The following is a 22,791-nucleotide window of genomic DNA, read 5'->3' on the forward strand; positions in this document are numbered from 1 at the left end:
ATATAGAAATAATAAAAATGGTTTTCCCTCTTCAGTCTAAAACAGAAAGTGCTTTACAGCAGGAAGCTTCAGCCCCTCGTCCGCGATCCCTGAAAAAACTTGGAGTAAGGAAGGCACAGATCAGATTGGATAATGAGGTGATTATAACATGCAAATTCCTCCATCGTTCTCTCCTTGCTATATCAGAATGTTTCACAAGTTGGAGGTGGGTTGTTGTATGATAATTGCAAGGCTAATTTATTTATAACATTATTAATATAATTAAATTTTAAAAAGCAATTTGCTGGTTGAATAAGCACAGTCAGAATATATGTATTCACATTTTTTCCAAAAGTGAATACAGGAAAGACCAAATGTTGTGTGACCAGGATTATGATAAATGTTAGAGCCTTCAAAACACTTGTGCATTTGAACGCCAGTTCCCAATGAATTTGTTTTATTAATGACAATACCAGCTGTAAGTTTTCCCAAAAAGGACAATGAATAAGATAGTCACAATTTTTTAAAAAATTATGAATATTTGGAAAGTGGTACAGTAGAGTCTCACTTATCCAACACTCGCTTATCCAACGTTCTGGATTATCCAACACATTTTTGTAGTCAATGTTTTCAATATATCATGATATTTTGGTGCTAAATTTATAAATACAGTAATTACAACATAACATTACTGCATACTGAACTACTTTTTTTTGTCAAATTTGTTGTATAACATGTTGTTTTGGTGCTTAATTTGTAAAATCATAACCTATTTTGATGTTTAATAGGCTTTTTCTTAATCTCTCCTTATTATCCAACATATTCGCTTATCCAACGTTCTGCCGGCCCGTTTATGTTGGATAAGTGAGACTCTACTGTATTAAGAAATAGTACCATTTAGCTTGTTCTCGGGGTGCAATTTCTTTTCCAGAACAAGTAGCATTTTTTCTAATAAAAAAAATACACACCTGAGGTACAGTCTGCTAGCCTCCTTCCCCTTCCAAATTTGTGCTAGAGACAGCTGGGTCCCAAACAGGTGCTTCACAGGTTAAAGTCCTACAGAAATAACCTCTTTTGTAAGTACATCTTGTACAGAAATGTTTGTAATCTTAAGTGAAGCGTAAGCAAAAGCATTAGAGGCAGGGTATGTCCACACTGTTAAGATGGAAAAAAGCACTGTTTTTATCTAGTTTTGAAACATTTAGGCAAACTCAGATTTTAAACTCTAGATTGGAAATATATATAACTATCAGATTAAACTTGAAATAAATTTGTATACAAAAACATGATTTTCTGATTTGAATTCTATACTCTTGTGGTTTTGATCATTCTTTCGATAAAAATGATGTACTAGCTGTGGGATACAGTACTATTCAAGAAATTCACTAACCTGTCATGTACTCTCTGTAATAGCCAGATATATGGAACAAAATGTTATGTTTCATTTGTATTTCCTTTTTGTTAGTCACAAAGGACTAACATTTTAATACAAACATTTTACAGCACAGGAACATGTGTATTTTTGACTCTTGAGAGTTTGAGTGTTTAGACTCGGAACATGCCCATCTGTATTTTATATGTGTTTTTATGAATGTCTGATTTAATTTAATAACTTTTTAATTGATTCACAATGTATTGTACAATTTTATATATGTGTTTTATTGTAAGCTGCCCTGAGTCCCCTATTGGGTGACTATTGGCAGTTGGTTCTCGCAGAAGCAGAGGCAGCAGGAGGACATTTTTGCTCCTTGTCTTCAGGTAGGATTTGGCTAAGATTTGGCTAAGATTTTAAACTGAGTGTGGGCTTGGCTCCTGTGGTCAAAGTCTAACTGTTGTGTGACTGTTGTGTTGAAAGAGAGCCAGGTACTTAAGTTGATTGACAACAGGCATTGTCCCCTGTTAGTTGAGTTTCTGGGAAAGCTTTATTTGCCAGTGTCGCAAAAAATACGCCTTTACTAACTATCCTTTCCAGTACATACAGGAAACAAAACAACATAAATAAATACACAAAGAGGTGGTTTGGGGCAGTCTGCACATAAAGTGCATGCATATTACTTAACTGTACAAAGATCCCACTTGGCCACCACACTCACCAAGAGATGCAACAAAAGCAAAACATTCCCATCACATGCACCAGCTGTGGCATGTTCCGCTTTTTCACACAAAAACTAGTCAACTACATATGCTCCAAATGCAAACAGATGACTCTGATGGAGCAGAGGATCCAACAGCTCGAGCACCGTATTAAGACCCTTAAGGTCATTCAGGCACTCGAGCTCTTCTTGGACACTGCACAATACGCTGCTGTAGATTTGCAGCCTGCATCACACCAACACCACCATGACCATGATCGCGAACCTTATGGGGAGATCAACTCAAAGGTAGACAACCCTCAGGCTTGGAAGGAGGTCACCCATAGAAGGAGACACAGGACCAGGCAGCCTCCGCTGAACTCCTCTGCTCAGCTGGATTTACACAACAGATTTGATATTCTTACACCATTAACATACAATCAGGAAACACATCTTGTGGAGGACCACAGTTTCTTAGATACCACTCAGTGGGCCACCCTTGATCAATGCGCAGGGGATAGCCCTGTCGGGGACAGTGCATCACCACATTCACACTTATGTAATCGTGCAAATGCTCCATCCCCAATCATAGACCAGGAGCAACAGGAACATCCTTGGGAGAGTAATGGGCTCTCGGATGTATCTCAATGGATTGTCACTGGGGATGTTGAGGAGGAGGACAACACTTTACACCTACATGATTCACTTCAACAGGAACACTCTTCAGGGGACATACACACTGTCTTGCACAAAAGGGACCCTGTCAATCCTCAAAGGAAACAGGTCTTGGTAGTAGGTGACTCCCTCCTTAGAGGAACGGAAGCCATCATTTCCAGACCGGATGGGATGGCTCGAGAAATATGCTGCCTCCCGGGGGCAAAAATACACCATATCACTCAGAGGCTCAGCAGGCTCCTAAAGCCCCATCACCCTCCCCACCTTATCTTGATTCATGTAGGTACCAATGACACCGCTAGGCATGCTTTTCAAAAGATCACAAATGATTTTCAAGCTCTGGGAACAAAGCTAAAACTGTATAATGTACATGTGATCTTTTCATCCCTCCTCCCCGTTGTAGGACACGGCTCTACAAGGGCCGGAAAAATAGTACAGGTCAATAACTGGCTCAGAAAATGGTGTCAAGAGGAGCATTTTGGCTTCCTTGACCATGGTCTACTCTTCCAAGAGGATGGACTACTGGCAAGTGATGGGTGCATCTCACACAAGTAGGAAAACATCTTTTTGCACACAGACTCACAAACCTCATCAGGCGCACTTTAAACTAGATCCACTGGGGGAGGGGAACAACAGCCTGGCGAACACTATATTACCCACGACTACAGGGAACCGCCAAAAGGCTAAATGGAGGGCTGCACAAACAGCAAGGACCAAGTACAGAGAGCACAATAATCCCAAATAAACAGTTCAAGGGGAGGTCACAGGGGCTTACATGTCTTTACACTAATGCTCAGAGCATGGGAAATAAGCAAGACGAACTCCAACTCTTAGCACAGCACCACACATACGATGTCATAGGCATCACTGAAACCTGGTGGGATGACTCCCATCACTGGAATTTAACCATTGAGGGCTATAACCTCTTTCACAGAAATAGAACAAAGGGGAGAGGAGGGGGAGTAGCTTTATATGTCAAAAACAGTTACGTTGCAGAGGAAATGCAAGACTGTAATCCAGGAAACCAGCTTGAAAGCATCTGGATAAGAATCAAGGGAATCGGGACTCAAAAAGATCTTGTCGTGGGTGTCTACTACAGACCTCCGAGTCAGGATGAAGGACTTGATGAAGCCTTCTGTCAACAGCTGACCAAACAGGCACAAAGAAGAGATATGGGCGATTTCAATTATCCCGATATCTGCTGGAAAACAAACTCAGTCAAGAGTACAAAGTCCAACAAATTCCTCACTTGCCTTGCAGACAATTTTATGGTCCAGAAGGTAGAAGAGGCAACAAGGGGATCAGCAGCTCTTGATCTAATCTTAACAAATGTGGAAGACCTGATCAATACAGTTGAAGTGGTTGGATCCTTAGTGGCAAGTGACCATGTGCTTCTGCAGTTTGCAATACAAAGGAATGCTGAAACTAAGACAAGTCAAACACGCATTCTGGACTTTAAGAGAACTGACTTCCAAAAAATGAAGGAATTACTGAGTGGCATTCCATGGACGCCAATATTAAAAAAAACAAGGGAGTTAAGGATGGATGGGAGTTTTTCAAAAGTGAAATACTCAAGGTGCAAATGCAAACAGTACCAACAAAGGAGAAAAATAAGACAAGTGCAAAGAAGCCAGAATGGATGTCCAAAGAACTTCTAACTGAGCTAAAACTCAAAAGTGACATGCACAAGAAGTGGAAAAGGGGAGAAATCACCAAAGAAGAATTCAAACGTATAGCCAACACCTGTAGGTAAACGGTTCGCAAGGCTAAAGCGCAAAATGAGCTCAGGCTTGCCAGGGACATAAAAAACAACAAAAAAGGTTTTTTTGCTTACATTGCTAGAAAAAGGAAGAAAAAGGAGGCGATAGGGCCACTGCAAGGAGAAGATGGGGTGATGGTGACAGGGGATAGGGAAAAGGCAGAACTGCTTAATGCCTTCTTTGCCTCGGTCTTCTCACAAAAAGAAAGCCATCTTCAAACTCAGCAACATGGAATGGACGAAGGATTGGGGGAAATCCAACCCCAAATAGGGAAACAAGTTGGCCACTCTAAACGAATTCAAGTCCCCAGGGCCAGATCAGCTACATCCAAGAGTATTGAAGGAACTAGCGGAAGTTATTTCAGAACCACTGGCAATCATCTTCGAGAGTTCTTGGAGAACAGGAGAAGTCCCAGCAGATTGGAGGAGGGCAAATGTGGTCCTTATCTTCAAGAAGGGAAAAAAGAACGACCCAAACAATTACCGTCCGGTCAGCCTCACATCAATACCAGGCAAGATTCTGGAAAAGATCATTAAGGAAGTGGTCTGCAAACACTTAGAAACAAATGCGGTCATTGCTAATAGTCAACACGGATTTACCAAAAACAAGTCATGCCAGAGCAATCTGATCTCTTTTTTCGATAGAGTTACGAGTTGGGTCGATACAGGGAATGCTGTGGATGTAGCCTACCTGGATTTCAGTAAGGCCTTCGACAAAGTCCCCCACGACCTTCTGGCAAACAAACTAGTTAAATGTGGGCTAGACAAAACTACGGTTAGGTGGATCTGTAATTGGCTAAGCGAACGAACCCAAAGGGTGCTCACCAATGCGTCGTCTTCATCATGGAAAGAAGTGACAAGTGGAGTGCCGCAGGGTTCCGTCCTGGGCTCGGTTCTGTTCAACATCTTTATTAACGACTTAGACGAAGGGTTAGAAGGCACGATCATCAAGTTTGCAGACGACACAAAACTGGGAGGGATAGCTAACACTCCAGAAGACAGGAGCAGAAGTCAAAACGATCTTGACAGACTAGAGAGATGGGCCGAAACTAACAAATTGAAGTTCAACAGGGACAAATGCAAGATACTTCACTTCGGCAGAAAAAATGGAAATCAGAGATACAGAATGGGGGACGCCTGGCTTGACAGCAGTGTGTGCGAAAAAGACCTTGGAGTCCTCGTGGACAACAAGTTAAACATGAGCCTACAATGTGATGCGGCAAGCTAAAAAAGCCAATGGGATTTTGGCCTGCATCAATAGGGGAATAGCGTCTAGATCCAGGGAAGTCATGCTACCCCTCTATTCTGCCTTGGTCAGACCACACCTGGAATACTGTGTCCAATTTTGGGCACCGCAGTTGAAGGGAGATGTTGACAAGCTGGAAAGCGTCCAGAGGAGGGCAACTAAAATGATTAAGGGTCTGGAGAACAAGCCCTATGAGGAGAGGCTTAAAGAGCTGGGCATGTTTAGCCTGCAGAAGAGAAGGCTGAGAGGAGACATGATAGCCATGTACAAATACGTGAGGGGAAGTCATAGGGAGGAGGGAGCAAGCTTGTTTTCTGCTGCCCTGCAGACTAGGACACGGAACAATGGCTTCAAACTACAGGAAAGGAGATTCCACCTGAACATCAGGAAGAACTTCCTCACTGTGAGGGCTGTTCGGCAGTGGAACTCTCTCCCCCAGACTGTGGTGGAGGCTCCTTCTTTGGAAGCTTTTAAGCAGAGGCTGGATGGCCATCTGTCGGGGGTGCTTTGAATGCGATTTCCTGCTTCTTAGCTGGGGGTTGGACTAGATGGCCCATGAGGTCTCTTCCAACTCTACTATTCTATGATTCTATGAGAAGGGAGGGATATAAATATTGTAATAAATAAATAAATAGAAGAAACTTGATTTAATATCCACAAACAGTTCTATGGACTTGAGACATTATGCATTGCACATTATATATACTATATTACAATTTTCATTGGGGTCAGAAAATTTGTCTTGGGACCAATAAAGGAAATCCATTATGTCATTATAGCCAGTAGAGATCTCTCTGTTATGGCTCTATCTTATGTAATCCTGAGACTTGTGAATTTTTGAAGTACTTTAGCTTTCTTTGGCAAAAAAAAATCTAATATCTTATGAAACCCAGATTTCCCTAAGAGCCATAGCAGTAGAAATGGTATCAAACCGCAAGTGTAGGTTACGGTTTTCTCCTGACATTAAGTCTAGTCGTGTCCGATTCTGGAGGTTGGTGCTTATCTCCATTTCTAAGTCAAAGAGCTGGCAATGTCCGTAGATACCTCCAAGGTCATGTAGCCGGCATGATTGCATGGAGCACCGTTACCTTTCCGCCAGAGCTGTACCTATTGATCTACTCACATTTGCATGTTTTTGAACTGCTAGGTTGGCAGAAGCTGGAGCTAACAGTGGGAGCTTACCCCGCTCACTGCATTCCAACCACTGACCTTTTGGACAGCAAGTTCAGCAGCTCAGCAGTTTAACCCGCTACACCATCAGGGGCTCCATATCCTAATACATTTAAAAATTTATTTGGACAGGGGAATTAGTCAATGAATCCTGCATAAGATTTAGGGAATCGACTGAATGAAGGCTATTTTTTCCATCTAAATTTTACAAATTAACCTGGTCAATTGAATGTTCATTGATCTATCAACAGTGTTTGCTCCATTGCTGAGCAAAACCTAAAACTTTTATTTTGACATAAGTAATCAAATCCTTAGCATTGCAAAAAAAAATCCAAAACTGTGAATAGCACCTCACCACCAATAGATGACAAAAACATAAGCACTGAATTATCTGCCTAAAATAAGATAGATCTGCCTGGCAAGTGGATAAGAATTTATTTCATGAAGGGATTTAATCAAAGAATTAAAATAAATCACAAAAGTGGATGCAGGAATTCAGTTATGTTTGATTCCACTATGTGTTATTATTGACCTAGTCAATGGTTTTCATGGTTACATCTCACTTGTGTCAGGAGCCACGGTGGTGCAACGGATTAAACCCTTGTGCTGGCTGGACTGCTGACCTGAAGGTTCAGTTGCTTACCTGAATGCTGTCGGTTTGAATCCACGAGACGGGATGAGCTCCCATCGGTTAGCTCTAGATTACGGGGACATGAGAGAAGCCTCCCAGTAGGATGGCAACACATCCGGGTGTCCCCTGGGCAACGTCTCTGTAGATGACCAATTTTCTCACACCAGAAACAACTTGCAGTATGTTCTCAAGTCACTTCTGAGACAATTGATTTTTTTTTACTTGTAATAAATTTAGTCATAAAGACTGGTGATAAGAATCAACAGATTTTTGCCAGAGTTAGCGTTTTAATGTTTTTGCCATAAACTATCTCTCCAGATCAGGTCAAATGCAGACTTAAAATCTATTGAAACTGTTTAAAGGAGAAGAGTATTCTTCTATCAGTTGTTACAATCATAGTGTTATGATATAAAACTTGCTCATCCACCAAGTTTTTTTCCTGACGAGTCAAACTAGAAAATGACTGGCATACAATTTATTCTGTCTGTACAACTTGATAGCATACAACGTAAATGATTAATTGATGCATAATTGGTAGGATCCATTCTTTCACCTTATTTATAAATTACGGTAATTATTTCAAACCTCCATTTGGATGGATTGCACGCAGGCCATTCAATGCACATAAAATCTTTAAGGACATTGAGCACCACTCTAAATTCATCTTAATCATCTTGAGTGGGATATAATAGCCTCCCAGGACTTTGCCCAACTTAAATTCAGATATGAGTTTACAAATTTCAAACTTTGATATAGGGAATAAAGGCATTAGGAATAACTGATCTGTTTTTCCAGGGTTTTTTTTTTTTTTTACCACTGGGAGTTTGCATCTTTGTTTGATCCAACCATCATTATTTGGCTGCCTTTGGCATAACATCAGAAATTAAAATGCATTCGCATCAGTGAAAGTGATCAGAATTTTGCAAACAGAGCAATTATAACATTAGATAAGAAAACACCATTTACACCATTACCACCATTTATTGTGAAATCTATGTTAATATCATAAGGTGAAACAAATTATTGATGTATTTTGTGTTTGTGCGTGAATGTATTAACAGATTGGTGAAGGTGAATCAAGTGTAATGCAAGAGAATGAAAGCAAGGTATCTGCAAGAGTGAAGTTTCATGATTCCGTCAGAAAAGTCAAACGATTACAGGTGAGGAAAATTCATCATAAGTGAAAACTGCGCATAAGTCACAGAATGTTTGTCTTATGGCTTGAGCCTGACATACATACATCACTGCGGTGGGAATGGTTTTATATGGTAAGCAACTTGAAAACCTGTGAGAGTTGAATATCTGCCTAATTTTTTCAAATAATAATGTTGTGAATTCTACCTTTTATTTCTATTAAAATTATGTTAATATCATTTTTAAGGGAAACTATATTTTTCCCACTAGGTTCAGACTGGCTACCCTTCTTCTGAAGAAGCCTATAATTTTTTTACTTGTGATTTTGGTGCTGACCCAGAGGATGGAGGAGACAAAACAGATAACAAGAAAAAGGCTGCATTGAATATGGAGGAAATTCAAGGATCTGCCCTCAGCAGTCAAGAAGAACAAGGAGAGAGTGAAATGGTACTTTGAACTATACAGGCCTGTTGTTAGTATATAACAAACATAATTTGGAAGCAAGGTATCAATGCCTGGGAATCAACAGGAACCTTTCCATGTGTTTTTGCACATTGGGCATTATAGCCCTGTGAGGGGATACAGTTAACATCAATGTTTAGGCAGAGTGAACAGACTAGTCCTTCCATACTCACTGTAGCTTTTCCATATGGAGACTGGTGATCTGAAAAAGAGTGATCATTCTCTGAGCAGATCTCTGTGATGGGACCCAAAGCTCTCAAAATGAGAGGTTACAGATGTGCACATAATGTTGTTGTATGTTTTCTGGGCTGTATGGCTATGTTCCAGAAGTATTCTCTCCTGAAGTTTCGCCCACATCTATGGCAGGCATCCTCAGAGGTTGTGACCTCATAACCTCTGAGGATGTCTGCTATAGATGCGGGCGAAATGTCAGGAGAGAATACTTCTGGAACATGGCCACACAGCCCAGAAAACATACAACAACCCTGTGATCCTGGCCATGGAAGCCTTTGACAACACAGTGTGCACATAGTGTCAGTTTTCCTTTTCAAATAATTGTTTCCCCTATGAAAAAAATGGTAGGACGGTGGGTAAGTGTTTCCTCTGTTTGACATGTTTATTTTAACCTCAAGTTAAGTGTCTGCAGAGAATTTATATCTTGCTGACACTTACACACAGAGAATACTTACAGCAGTGAAATTTTGGCCTGATTGTGTATTTTGGATCAAATCTGCAATAGCAATAATGTCTAAACATCTTCTGATATGTCCTCCTTCCTCATTTTTTAAAAAATTATTTGTTTCAAATTTTGTAGGTTTTTTCTCAAAAATAGGCATTCGCTTCAATTAAGAGAACATTTCCAATAAGATCCCCATAGAGAAAAATCACAAATTTAAATTAAATGTACATAGACAAAAAATATGCTCTATACATTGATATAGTGTGAACTTTTGCAATTCTTTAAGCAAATATACACAAAAGTGGCCATTTAAAAATATTGTCACTTTGTGTAAGACACTGGCTTCATTAAAACATTAATGACTCAGGCCCCTTCTACACTGACTCAGGCCCCTTTTACACTGCCATATAAAGTCCAGATTATTTGCTTTGAACTGGATTATATTGAACTGTAGACTCATAAAATCCAGTTCAATGCATATAATTTGGATTTTTTGCTTTGATAATCTGGATTATATGGCAGTGCGGAAGGGTCCTTAGTTACACTGGATATTGCTGATTGAGTTGTGATAGCATCTTGTACACTACTTACATTAAGTGCTGGGAGAGATGCTCTCATTGAGGTCTGAATGAATGATGTGGCATAGTCCAAAGTTTATCGCTGAGACACATACTTTAGCTCTCTATATTATTTGTGTAGCATGTTTGACAGTGTCTTTTGACTAGACAAAACTTTGGGTTGGGTGGAAGGCTATGGCAACTTATCAAGGCTATTGTCCTTGAGATTCAGGCTGTCTAAATATTAGAATGGGGTCCCTAGTTTCTTCTCTAGTTCCTTCTTCATCCGTAAACATTTTAGCAAATGGAATGTGTATGGCTGCTGACACAGAAAATCCCCATATGATATAGGTTTTATAAGGAGCTGCAGTGGCACAGTGGGTTAAACCCTTGTGCCAGCTGAACTGATGTCCTGAAGGTTGGTGGGTCAAATCCGCAAGACGGGGTGAGCTCCTGTCTGTCAGCCCTAGCTTGCAGGGACATGAGAGAAGCCTTCCAGCAGAATGGTAACACATCCAGGCAACCCCTGAGCAATGTCTCTGTAGACAGCCAATTCATACCAGAAGCAACTTGCAGTTCTCCATTCGCTTCTGACATGATACAAAAAATAGGTTTTATATTCCCCCTCTTGTCTTTAGCAGGTGAATATTCTTTTCTTATGCTCGCTTTGCTTTTGTTAAGAATGTTGATGTTAGTGATGACTTCTTTGATGGCTTTTTAAAATATAACGTTTCAAAATATCTTACATTCAGTGTGTGTATACACTATTTTACAAATTATAATTGCACACAAAGCTTAGAGATTGCTATACATCTGCCAGCTATTTTCCCTTTTTTCATTAGACGTGGTGAAAATTTCTACCCTCACCCACAAACTAGAAGACATAATACTAAACGCGTCTGTCTCCTGTCTTCCAGAGTGAATGACTTATTGGGATCTATCTTATAAAGCCGTATGGGCAAATGCATACATTTTCAGAATTTCATACTTTCAATCCAAGTGAACAATTTTAACCAAGGCTTTCAAATGAAACTAATTCTGAAGGTCTGCTGCTGTAAGCTCACCAGTCTAAGGCCCCTTCTACACAGTGAATAAAATCCCACATTAACTGCTTTGAACTGGAATATATGGCAGTGTGGACTCAGATAACCCAGTTTAAAGCATATATAGTGTGATTTTCTGCCTTTATATTCTGGGGTATAGGACTGTGTGGAAGGGCCCTAAGATAGCATTTTGGGTATGGACATGAAAAGTGCAAAGCCTTTGTGATCAAAGTGCTTAAGACTGAATTTTATTTAGTTTTAATAATTTTGTGCTGTTTCATACTGTTTTGTCTGATTTTGGTGATAATTTTGTAGACTATATCTTTCATGTAAACATCTATGATTTTTATTCTCATCTTCACTTCTTTGTCCATATTATTAATGGAATTTAAAATCTTTAGAATGAATAGTGTCTGAAACATGTTGACACTTGTGAACAGTATTCCTTTTCACCTTAAAAAATTGTAAAATACAGGATGAAGAGGAACGTCTTGTTGGTGATAAAGATGACGATGACCTATCTCTTTTAGAACAGACTGCTCTTGATTTCCTAGTATTTAGACCTGCAGAATATGAAAGCTATTCTGCACGGGTGCAGAAAGAGAGAGAAATATTCTTCATTCCTAGTATGCTAAAAGGTATGCATATTATTGTGTGGTTTTGTGAGATATAAATCATTAACAACAATAATGGTCTTTGCGGAACTAAAGTACACGTTGTTTCTGAAATTACTTCAGTATAAATTATTAAGGAGATATAAATTGGTATAAGATAAAATAATTCGGAGATGATTCCAGATGAATAATTTGTCTAGGGTCCCTTCTGCACTGACATATAATCCAAATTATCAAAGTAGATAATCCGCATTATCTGCTTTGAACTGGATTATATGAGTCTACACTGCCATATAATCCACTTCAGAGCAGATAATCTGGATTTTATATGACAGTGTTGAAGGGGCCTAAACCATTGCTAAAACTCTGTGGGCTCATTTGCACTAATAATAATAAATGATAAACTTTATTTTTATATCCCGCCCCATCTCCCCGAAGGGACTCGAGGCGGCTCACAACAGGGACAAGCCCAAACAACAACAACATATTTAACATAAACTTAAAACATTCCAACAATACACAAAATAAAATAATGGACAAATACATTAAAATCCAAGCAAATAAAATCAGAGTAATTAGAAGCAACCCAGTGGGGACAGGTTTCATAAAGTGCTGTATCATGGAAATAAGTAGCAGTGATAAAGTGCCATATGCTTTTAAAACAGAAAGAAGTATTCTAATAACAGCTCTATTGGGCCTGTTCATTCAATACAGAATTATGGTGCTATTATTCCAGTTTAGGAGCCCCCAGTGTTGTAGCAGGTTAAACCGCTGAGCTGCTGAACTTGCTGACCGGAAATTTGGCAGTTTGAACCCAGGCAATGGAGTGAGCTCCCGCTGTTAGCCCCAGCTTCTGCCAATATAGCAGTTCAAAAACATGCAAATGTGAGTAGATCAGTACTGCTCCATGCAGTCATGCCGGCTACATGACCTTGGAGGTGTCTACGGACAATGACGGCTCTTCGGCTTAGAAATGGAGATGAGCACCAACCTCCAGAGTCGGACACGACTAGACTTAATGCCGGGGAAAACATTTACCTTTTACCTATTTCAATTTAACTACCATGGAATCATGAGATTAGTAGTTTAGGGAAGACCCTTTAAAATTCTCACTCCAAGAATTTTATAATGGCTCCCTAAACTACAAACTTCTGGATTCTATAGTATGTGACCATGACAGTCAAAATGGAATAATAGTCCATCCCAATTTCTCAATTGTTATATCAAGAACAGGAGTCCCCAAACTAAGACCTGCGGTCCGGATGTGGCCCTCCAAGGTCATTTACCTGGCCCCTGTCCTAAACTTTAGACTTAGGGTTGACCTAAGTCAGAAACAACTTGAAGGCACACAACAAAAACAATCCTAATTAACTTAACAATTTCATCATCCAAAAGCCCCCAATAGTCTGAGGGACTGTGAACCAGCTCTCCACTTTAAAAGTTTGAGGACCCTGATCAAGAACTTGTCTTTATTGTCACAAAGCTTTTAAAACTTAGATTACGTAATACTTACAGGCTAAAATGATGTTAGTCTCTGTTTTGTTCAAAGACTTACAAAACAATATCACAGCACAAACTACCGTCAACATTTAAATAATAGTAATGTGTTCCTAAACGTCCTTCATCATGTGATTGCTCAGAATTGGAAAGGGTATGGTCAGGTGCAGAAATTACTCATTACACAGAAGTACTAACATTAACTTTAAAGCTGATAGTGATTCTATTGCTACAGTTTTGTCAACTGAACACGGCTTTAAGGTATATTTTATTCATGCAGTGACTGTCTTCCATTTTTGACCAGAGCCCTAGGTCATTTTCAGGAGTAGGCAAACTGGATTTTTCACGCCCCCCCCCCCGAATTTTTGCCCCCCCCCCTCCGGGCGATGGGCCAGTTTGGGAGAAAGAACTCTTGCCTGCCATGTTCCAGAGGCATTCTCTCCTGACGTTTCCTCTGGCGCAACCAGCAAGGCAGTGGGGTCTTGATGCCTTTGTATACTTGGAAGCTTCAGTTTTTTGGGGGGGGGGGGGAAGGAACCAAAACGGAGGTGCCATGGGCCAAAAGGAAGAGGGTGGCCTCCTGGCTTGGGAGGCCTCTTTGCAAAGCAGGGAGCTTCCTTCACCTGGCTGAAATGCGGGGCTCTGGGCAGCAGCCAGGAGAGGAGGAGCCAGTCGCCCCTCGCTAGCCACGTGTCCGCACGGCGATGGTTCTGCGCGTGCGCGCAGGGCTTCCATCCGCCCACGCGGACGGGTGGCTGGCATGCTTTCCATGTCCACGTGGGCGATTGGAGCCCTGCGCACGCGCACAGGACATCATCCATTTTGGGCGATGGGCCTGCGCGCACACGCAGGGCTTCCGTTCGCCTGCGCGGACACAGAAGGCACGCCAGCCACCCGTTCGTGCGCACAGGCCCATTGCCTGTAGGAAAAAAGCATGGGCGATGGGCCTGGCCAACGGATACTGTCGCAATGACGGCGGCACCGTGCGCACCCCTGGTTTTTTTGCACCACAGGCGAGTGCCTAATTTTTGACTCGTATGTATTATACTTTGATGACCTTTGACCTCTCGCCACCCATTTTCCAGATTGTTGCTGCCATATTTGCACCAACCTCTCTTCCAAAGAGGCTGTGTGATACTATATTTTCAATTCATTGGGATAAGGTTCTCTGTATGTCTTGGACAGGATATTTGAAAGTGATATATACAAAGTTCACAGAAATGAGTTATGAATAAATAGTTGCTATTGTGTATAAGGGCTGCCGTTTATTTTCCGGTCCCAATTCAAGGTGCAGACCATCATTTATAAAGCCCTAAACGGTTTGGGACCCACCTACCTTCGTGACCGTATCTCCTATCATAAACCTGCCCGATCCCTTCGATCGTCAGGGGAGGCTCTCCTGTCGCCACTGCTGATATCTCAGGCCCGCCTTGTGGGAACAAGGGAGAGGGCCTTCTCTGCTGTGGCCCCCCGATTGTGGAACTCACTGCCCGGGGAGATTAGGCAAGCCCCCACACTAGCAGCCTTTAAGAAAGACCTGAAAACATGGCTCTTCCGTTGTGCCTTTGGAGAGTAATCACTACATACATCCCTTTTGCTGCTCTCCTTCAATATTTGTCCTCCAGATCGCACCACCACTTTATGATCCTGTCCTCTGTGGTTTTTACTCCTACTTCCTTTCTCACCTCGAGTTTTAATTTAGTGTTCATGTGGCCCGCCCTTGGTTTTATTGTTCTTTGATCTTGTTTAATGTAGTGTATATTTTCTTTTATTGTGTTGTTTAATGTGCTATGATTTGTTGTTCTATTATATTCTGTTATATTGTATTGTTCTGGGCATGGCCCCATGTAAGCCGCCCCGAGTCCCCATTGGGGAGATGGTGGCGGGGTATAAATAAAGTTTATTATTATTATTATTATTTATTATTATTATTATTATTATTATTATTATTATTATTATTATAAGGGATGGAAAGCAATATGGTTGTTTGATAGTCTAGATCAAGGCAGACTTGTTATTCTCTTTAAGATATGCTGTCACTTTGTTTTAAGCGTAAGTGCATTTTCATGTCCTTAGCGTAGTTGTATGTGTAACATATGACTCTTGCTTTTAGTGCCTACCTCTTTAAAGGTACCTGAAAATATGCAACCAAGGTATGTTGAAGATGAAGGTCTATATGCAGGAAGACGTCCTGTTGTATCATTCTCGAACCAAAACATTATTGAAAATAGGATACTGAAGCAGGAACAGGTAAATTGTCTGAAGTATTGCTGCTTTTCCTTCTTTCTTCTAAACTAGTAATAAGAATGCTTTAGTTAAAGGCACCTAGTGAGAAAGTCTTAAATGGCCCAGTAAAACAGTGTCACACCATACCTTTATAACATGGAATAATTTCATATGGTGGAATATATTATAGGAACAGAATAAAGTAGAATAGAAAGATGTACTGTATCTGTTTTGCTTTCTGGTAATTTGTTGGGGAACGGGACAGAGACATAGCAATTTTTAAAAAAATTATTCATAGATTTTCTATTCTGCATGGCTCTCTATATGGTTGATATTCAAGGTGGCTATTTTATCAGAAATTTATAGCTATAATTAGAACTAATATAAAAGCTAGATAAAAGCTAGCTATCAGCTTGATTGGAGTTTGTCTTAAGGTGGAAATGTAAGTAGGAATAGATAGACATTCCAGCTCACAATTCAGCTGTCTTTTCAAGACATGTTAAAAGATAGCTGAACTAGCATTAGATGTGGAGATAGCATCTGACTATTGCTCCAGTAAGGAAAACTTTGGACTAAGTATGCACTACTCTTGTCAATATTTGCTTTATATCACACCTACTAATCATAGTGAATCATATCCATTTTACTATGTGTGTCATTATGGTTTATTGAAACACTTTCCTTTCTAGCTGCCCCTAATGCTTGAATAGTATGTTATGGTGAAAGCACTTGTATGCCTAACCATAACTTTTGAATTCTACAAGCACAGTGGGAATTTGTTAAAATCATTTTCTGAAATGTTACTTGTGAGTTTATGTTAGATTTGACCCATGGGAGGCAAAAGAGGAAGGAGACAAGGGAAAAGGAGATGAAAAGAGGCCTACATAGAAATGGATGCAAACTTATCAATCAACACAAAAAGAATTGGAAACTCTCAGCAATTGGAAGCAGTTGAACCTTTAGACCAATATATTACATTGGTTTTGTATCTTGTAAGTTTGCTCCTGTGGGAGACAGAAAATAGCATAAATTGGTATAAGAAAGTAGCTACTCAATCTTCAAAAGAGCTACTATCATATCCAGAATTGCCCATGAGGATTATTTCACTGGAAATTCTTAGAAAGACTCCAGATATTTGTTTGGGGCTTGAAAATTCTCATATATAAGAACTATTCTAGTTAGGAATCCTTCAAATACCATGGTACAATCATACGCAGGTATGGTATAGTAAGTAAATGAATATCATATATAAAATTGACCCGCAGCTATTGATGTAGCATGATACTTAGAATGCTGAAGTATAGGACATGGTGGAACTCGCTTCCCCGGAGTGTGGTGGAGGCTCCTTCATTGGAGGCTTTTAAGCAGAGGCTGGGTTGCTATCTTTTCCTGCTTCTTGGCAAGGGGTTGGACTGGATGGCCCACAAGATCTCTTCCAACTCTATGATTCTATTATTCTATTATTCTAATGGGGAACAATTGGGCTCAAATTCCAACCTAGCCATGTAACTCACTGACTGATTTTATGCTGTCTTTCAGTCTAGCCTGCTTCACAGGATTGTTGTTATAAGCTATGGATACATAGCTCTTGAATGATTTAGGCTGTTCTGAGGGTGTATAGTCCTTTAAAATTATGGGTCTTTGTAAGAATATCATAGTTTTGCAAAATATTTCTGTTAATTTACTCATTTTGTTTGTTTGTTTTCCAGGGGAAAAAGTGGTTTGGAGATGATGGACATATTTTAGCTTTGCCCAATCCCATTAAGCAGTCCCTTACTAGACCACCAATATTTCCATCTGAAGAAGGAAAAGAATCAGAGCTAGTGATATTTTATAAAAAGGTGAGTTTGTTGAATTAACTTTTAGATCTTTCAGCATAGTTTGCTGTGTTCTGAAGAAGCTTGAAATAAGCAGTTTTTTTCTACCTGAAAAAGAATCAATGGTTCCTGGACTTTTCCACCAAATGGTCAAATAGATGCAAAGATATTTATTAAAATATGCCCATTTTCTTCTCAACTTAAGAGAGCTTTGCCTTCAGATTACAGGAAGAGGTGCTTACTTAGCTAGTTAGGTTCATGTTTGTCTGCAATTTGTTTGGTTTTCTACAAATAAATTGTACAGCCAGCAAAAATCTTGTGTCACATTCTGTATTTAATGGGGTTGAGACAGCTTTGGAATACCCAAGTTGATTAATTGAAAACATGTTTTCTATGTTCTCTTTAATGGGCTCCAAGCACTTCTCCCTCAATTCCTTTTGCACTCTTTCTTTAATGTTGGCATCTCTGGTGGTTTTAAACTACTGTAGTACTCCCCAGAACCAGTTTGCAGATGATATGGAGAGCTGTAAGTGAGAGAGGAGGAAAAGAAGCTTCCACTGTTCCGTGAAAATTACATTTTTGCTTATATATTTCTAAACTTCAATGTGCATATCAGAAAACTCTTACCATTATTCATTTACTTAATCTTCTTTTTTAGGCCATAAAAATGAAGCTTGCTAGTCAGTATATTGTTGGATCAGATGATCCCCAAGGACAGTTTCAGTTGGATGTTGATATTTCTGGATTAATATTTACTCACCATCCTTGCTTTAGCCGTGAGCACGTCTTAGCAGCTAAGCTGGCTCAGTTGTTTGATCAGTATCTATCAAGAGGACAAAAAAATCTCACTAAACTTCTTACAGATAAGGTAATAATTTCATTGTATACAGTTGAGTTGTTATACACCTAGGAACTTAATAAAATAGAAACAGATATCCTTATGGAATATCATATTTACTCAAGTATAACTTGCCATTGAATGTAATATGATCTCAATTTTGAAGTTGCACATTACAAAATATTAATTTGCCCTTGAATGTACTGCACCCATTAGCACAGGCTCCTTGAGAAAAACTCAGTGGAGGTTAAATGTGTAACTAGCCCCCTTTCCTCAAGGATGGAAGTGGTTGGCATCAAACATTCTGGATTATGGAGTCTTCTGCATTTCAGATTTCTGGGAAAAGGGGACCCAAGCTGTATTATTGGATGTCTTCAACATACATATGTTGCATTAGTATTTTTAATATATAATTTTGGTCTGTGGATAAATAATTAGCTATTGCCTGTCACATCCCATAAACTCATCCTAGCTATTGGCTCAACAACTATGATATCATGGAATATTAATAGATCTTCCAGCTGGCGTAGAATTATGGTTATGGGATGGCCTTGGAAACCTGTTCCCAGATGTGTCTCATCTTTTACATAACATAACAATGTTAGTAAAGTTCTTGTTTTTTACCATTAACTCCTTCAGCTGCTATACACTGAGTCATTAATTTTTCAAAAATCTTCTTTTTGAAGTTGCGTGCTCTCAGAAATGCCTTACAGAGCATTTTGGATGCTAGTGAAAGTGGAGTTCTTAACCCAATAACAGAACAAAGCATAACTGAATATAAGAATGAAATAAGGTGAGCAGAGAAATCTTTCATTATACTTGTTTTGTAGACAGGATAAAACTATTCTGACACAGTGGAAAGATTAACACTTGTAAGGCAACTGGTTCAAGGTATAGGAAGGAGAGTTAGACCCCCTTTCATTGTAATTTTCATCCCTCTCCTTCCACATAACATTAATTTTGTTTGATAGCAAATTTTAGATCGGAGTGAACTGAAGGTAGCTGAAGATGTTTTGGTTGGTTGTTAGGTAACTTAGTGGAACAGCAAGAATATCTGGTTCTCTATCATCGTAATAACTACTAACACACACACACACACACACACACACACACACACACACACACACACACACACATATATATATATATATATATATATATATATATATATATATATATAAAATACTAGCTGTGCCCGGCCACGCATTGCTGTGGCTAATGGGAATTCTTTGTTGGTCAGGTGGAATAGGAGTGAATAGCCTTGTAGCCTGAAAGCGTGGCCATTTTCTTTTTATGCAAATCCTTGTTTGGTGAGGTGGAATATAAAGGAATAGGGTTGTTGTTTGGAAGGGTGGGTACTTGTATTCTAGGGGAATGGTTTTTTGTGTAATTGGAATTACAGTGAATAGCCTTGCTGGTTGAAGGCTTGGTAAGTTTCTGTATAGGAATATTCTCCCTTGGGTAGGTTGAATGGAACGGAGTAGTTTCGTGGGATGAAAACCTGAGGGTTTTGTATGTAGGGGAAATCTTGGTTGGCCAGGTTGAAGAGCAGTGAATAGTCTTGGTGGTTGAAAGCCTAGCCGGTTTGTACATAGGGGTATCCTTCGTTGGGCAGGTTGAATAGGATGGAATAGTTTGATGGATTCAAAGACTGGGGGTTTTCTATGTAGGGGAAATCTTGGTTGGTCAGGTTGAACAGGACTGAACAGGCTTGCTGTTTGGAAGCCTGGTTGCTTCTTGAGTGGGGGAATCCTTTGTTGGGAGGTGGTAGGTGGCCTTGGTTCTTCTTGTGTGGAATTTTCCTGTTTTCAGAGTGTTGGTCTTTATTTACTGTCCTGATTTTAGAGATGATATTGTCCTTTATTATTATAGTATAGTAATTATTATATATTATATTTATAATCCTATATTATCTGGTTAGAACTTGATTATACTATGAGGTCCCTTGTGGACAGCTGTTTTAAATCCACCGTGAACTGAATTATATGTCATTGTGAACTCAAGATAATCCAGTTGAAATCAGATATTGTGGATATGAGTGGTTATGGGTTGGACTGGCTGGGTCTTGTTTCCATGAATGGAGGAGGAAGGAGAGAGTGAGAGGGAGGAAATGGATGGTTGTGGCCTTGTTTTCAAAGGGAAGAGATGGGTGGGGGTATGGGTTGTACTGGGTGGACCTTGTTTCCAGGAATGGAGGAGGAAGGGGAGGGGTGGTGGGAGGAAATAGATGGTTGTGGATTGCGCTGGCTGGGCCTTGTTTTTAAAGGGATGAGGGAAGAGGATGATTGCGGTGGTTGTGGGTTGTATTGGGTGGGCCTTGTTTACATAAACAGAGGAAAAAGAGTGGGAGGGGCTGGGTGGTGGGGTCTGTTGGATGGGCCTTGATTTCAGGAGTGGAGGAGGAGGAATAAGAGGAGTGGAAGGGAAGAAATTGACAGTTGTGGCCTTGTTTCCAAAGAGAAGAAGGGTGCGGGGGGGGGGGGGGGTTAGGGACATGGGTTGCACTGGCTGGGCCTTGAATGAAGAAGGAGAGTGGACGGGAGGAAGGACTCACCCTGTCGTCCCACGATCTCGGCCACATGCTCGGAGCTGGGTACGGGAACACACTCGGTGGTGTTGATGCTCTTCCTCTGCAACAGTGCCGCTGCCTCACCTCCGTTGAAGGCCAGCCGTCCTCCTTTGCCACGTCCGGGAGCCGCAGTCCCCCTGCTCCCACTGCCACCGCCGCTTTCATTGGTGCTCCTCCTCCTGGCGGAGGGCCGTAGGTCTGGGAGTATGGCGGTTACCACAGCAGGAGGCAGCCCCTCATTGTTGGGGGCATAGAGCAGGCCCTCACTGATTGTGGCAGGGGCCTCGAAGGACGGAGGGAGGATTACGGCGTGGGGTAGCAGTAGCAGCGAGGTCTGTCCGCCTACTCCTCCTCTGGGCTCTTTGTCCTCCTGCTCGCCATTCTCTTCCAAATCGAGGTCCAGGCCCTGAGGTGGGGGCGCACCCTGCACCTCCTCCTCGTCTTCTTTGTCCTCTTCTTCCTTGTCGTCCTCCTCCTCATCGGCTTCGTCTTTAGGAAAGAGCCGAGGCGCGGAGGCCTCTCGTAGGCCCAGGCAGGCCAGGCGGTCCCTCAGGAAGAGAGCCTCCTGGGGATACAGGCCTTGAGGCCTAGCGGAGGAAGAGGAGGTGGTGGTGGCGGGCAGGAGCAGCACCATGTCTCCCAGCAGCGGAAGCGGTGGCACTCCTTCCTCCTCTTGAGGCGAAGGTGAGGCACTGCTGCTCGGCATGGCCACCCAGGGCAGTTTGGTTAGGCTGCAAGGAGGAGGCAGCGGTGGCGGGGAAGAGGTGGGGCGGTCAGGCAGCCCTTGGAGAGTCGGTCCCTCTCCGCCTCCTCACTTTGCCTGGGCTCACTTTTGCCTTCCGGGAAAGGGGACTGGTGGCGGCATCTTCTGTGTTGGTGCAGGCGCACATCGCCTGTTTTGGTTTTTGGCCTTTTGTTGTTCCTGTGATTGTGTTTTTAGTGTAATTGTGTTGTATCTTGTATGATGGATTGTGTTGACAATTTTCGAGTTGGGGGGGGTTGGGTTTTGTTGTTTTGTGCGTCGCCGCAATGCCAAAAGCCATATATATATATATATATATATATATATATATATATATATATATATATATACACATACATACACACACACACACACACATACATACACACACACACACACACACATACACACACACACACACACACACATATTTCATATTTGGAGCCAGTATGGGTTTTTTTTTCCGTGTCAGGAGTGACTTGAGATACAGCAAGTTGCCTTTGGTGAGAGAAAATTGGCTGTCTGCAAGGATGTTGCCCAGGGGATGCCCAGGTTTTTAAATGTTTTTATCATACTTGGGAAGGCTTCTCTCATGTCCCTGCAGGGTGAGGTGGAGCTGAAAGAGGGAGCTCATCTGCACCCTCCCCGGATTCAAACCGGAAACCTTCAGGTCAGCAACCCAACCTTCAGGTCAGCAGTCTTGCTGGCACAAAGGTTTAACCCATTGCACCACCAAGAGTTTCAACCAGAATGGTATAGTGATTTGAATGTTAGAATGTGACCTAAAAAGAAGTGATCAAATCCTTGTTTCACTATAGAAATCCAACCGCCCTCTGAACAAATCATGCCAAGAAAATCCTTAAGGTTACCATTAGTTAGAAGGCACATAAAAACAACCAAAAGATTATTTTTCCCAACTCCAAAATATGCTGAGGAACTTCCCAGAATGGCAAGTAATGTGGCATGGGAGGTACAGTTGGGATAAGGCATCTCTAGAGATCATATGAGGGTATATTTCGCAAGCATTGTAGCCTCCTATACCATACTTCGCTTTGTACTGAATATTGGAGACGTTTCTCTT

General features: G+C 41.1%; 1 protein-coding gene across 5 annotated transcripts in view; it reads left to right on the forward strand.

Moving 5' to 3' along the window:
* The window catches only part of cc2d2a (coiled-coil and C2 domain containing 2A), a 120,354-nt gene that overhangs the window by 34,530 nt on the left and 63,033 nt on the right, over positions 1-22,791 (forward strand). For all 5 annotated transcript variants that reach the window (XM_062982174.1, XM_062982176.1, XM_062982175.1 and 2 more), the window contains 8 exons: positions 36-137; positions 8,594-8,692; positions 8,937-9,113; positions 11,883-12,045; positions 15,632-15,768; positions 17,454-17,585; positions 18,220-18,429; positions 19,086-19,192. In XM_062982174.1, the coding sequence (XP_062838244.1) occupies positions 36-137; positions 8,594-8,692; positions 8,937-9,113; positions 11,883-12,045; positions 15,632-15,768; positions 17,454-17,585; positions 18,220-18,429; positions 19,086-19,192 (1,127 nt within the window). The remainder of the gene's footprint in view (positions 1-35; positions 138-8,593; positions 8,693-8,936; positions 9,114-11,882; positions 12,046-15,631; positions 15,769-17,453; positions 17,586-18,219; positions 18,430-19,085; positions 19,193-22,791) is intronic.

Source organism: Anolis carolinensis, chromosome 5 (genome assembly GCF_035594765.1).
Source record: "Anolis carolinensis isolate JA03-04 chromosome 5, rAnoCar3.1.pri, whole genome shotgun sequence".
In the NCBI taxonomy this organism is placed as follows: domain Eukaryota; kingdom Metazoa; phylum Chordata; class Lepidosauria; order Squamata; family Dactyloidae; genus Anolis; species Anolis carolinensis.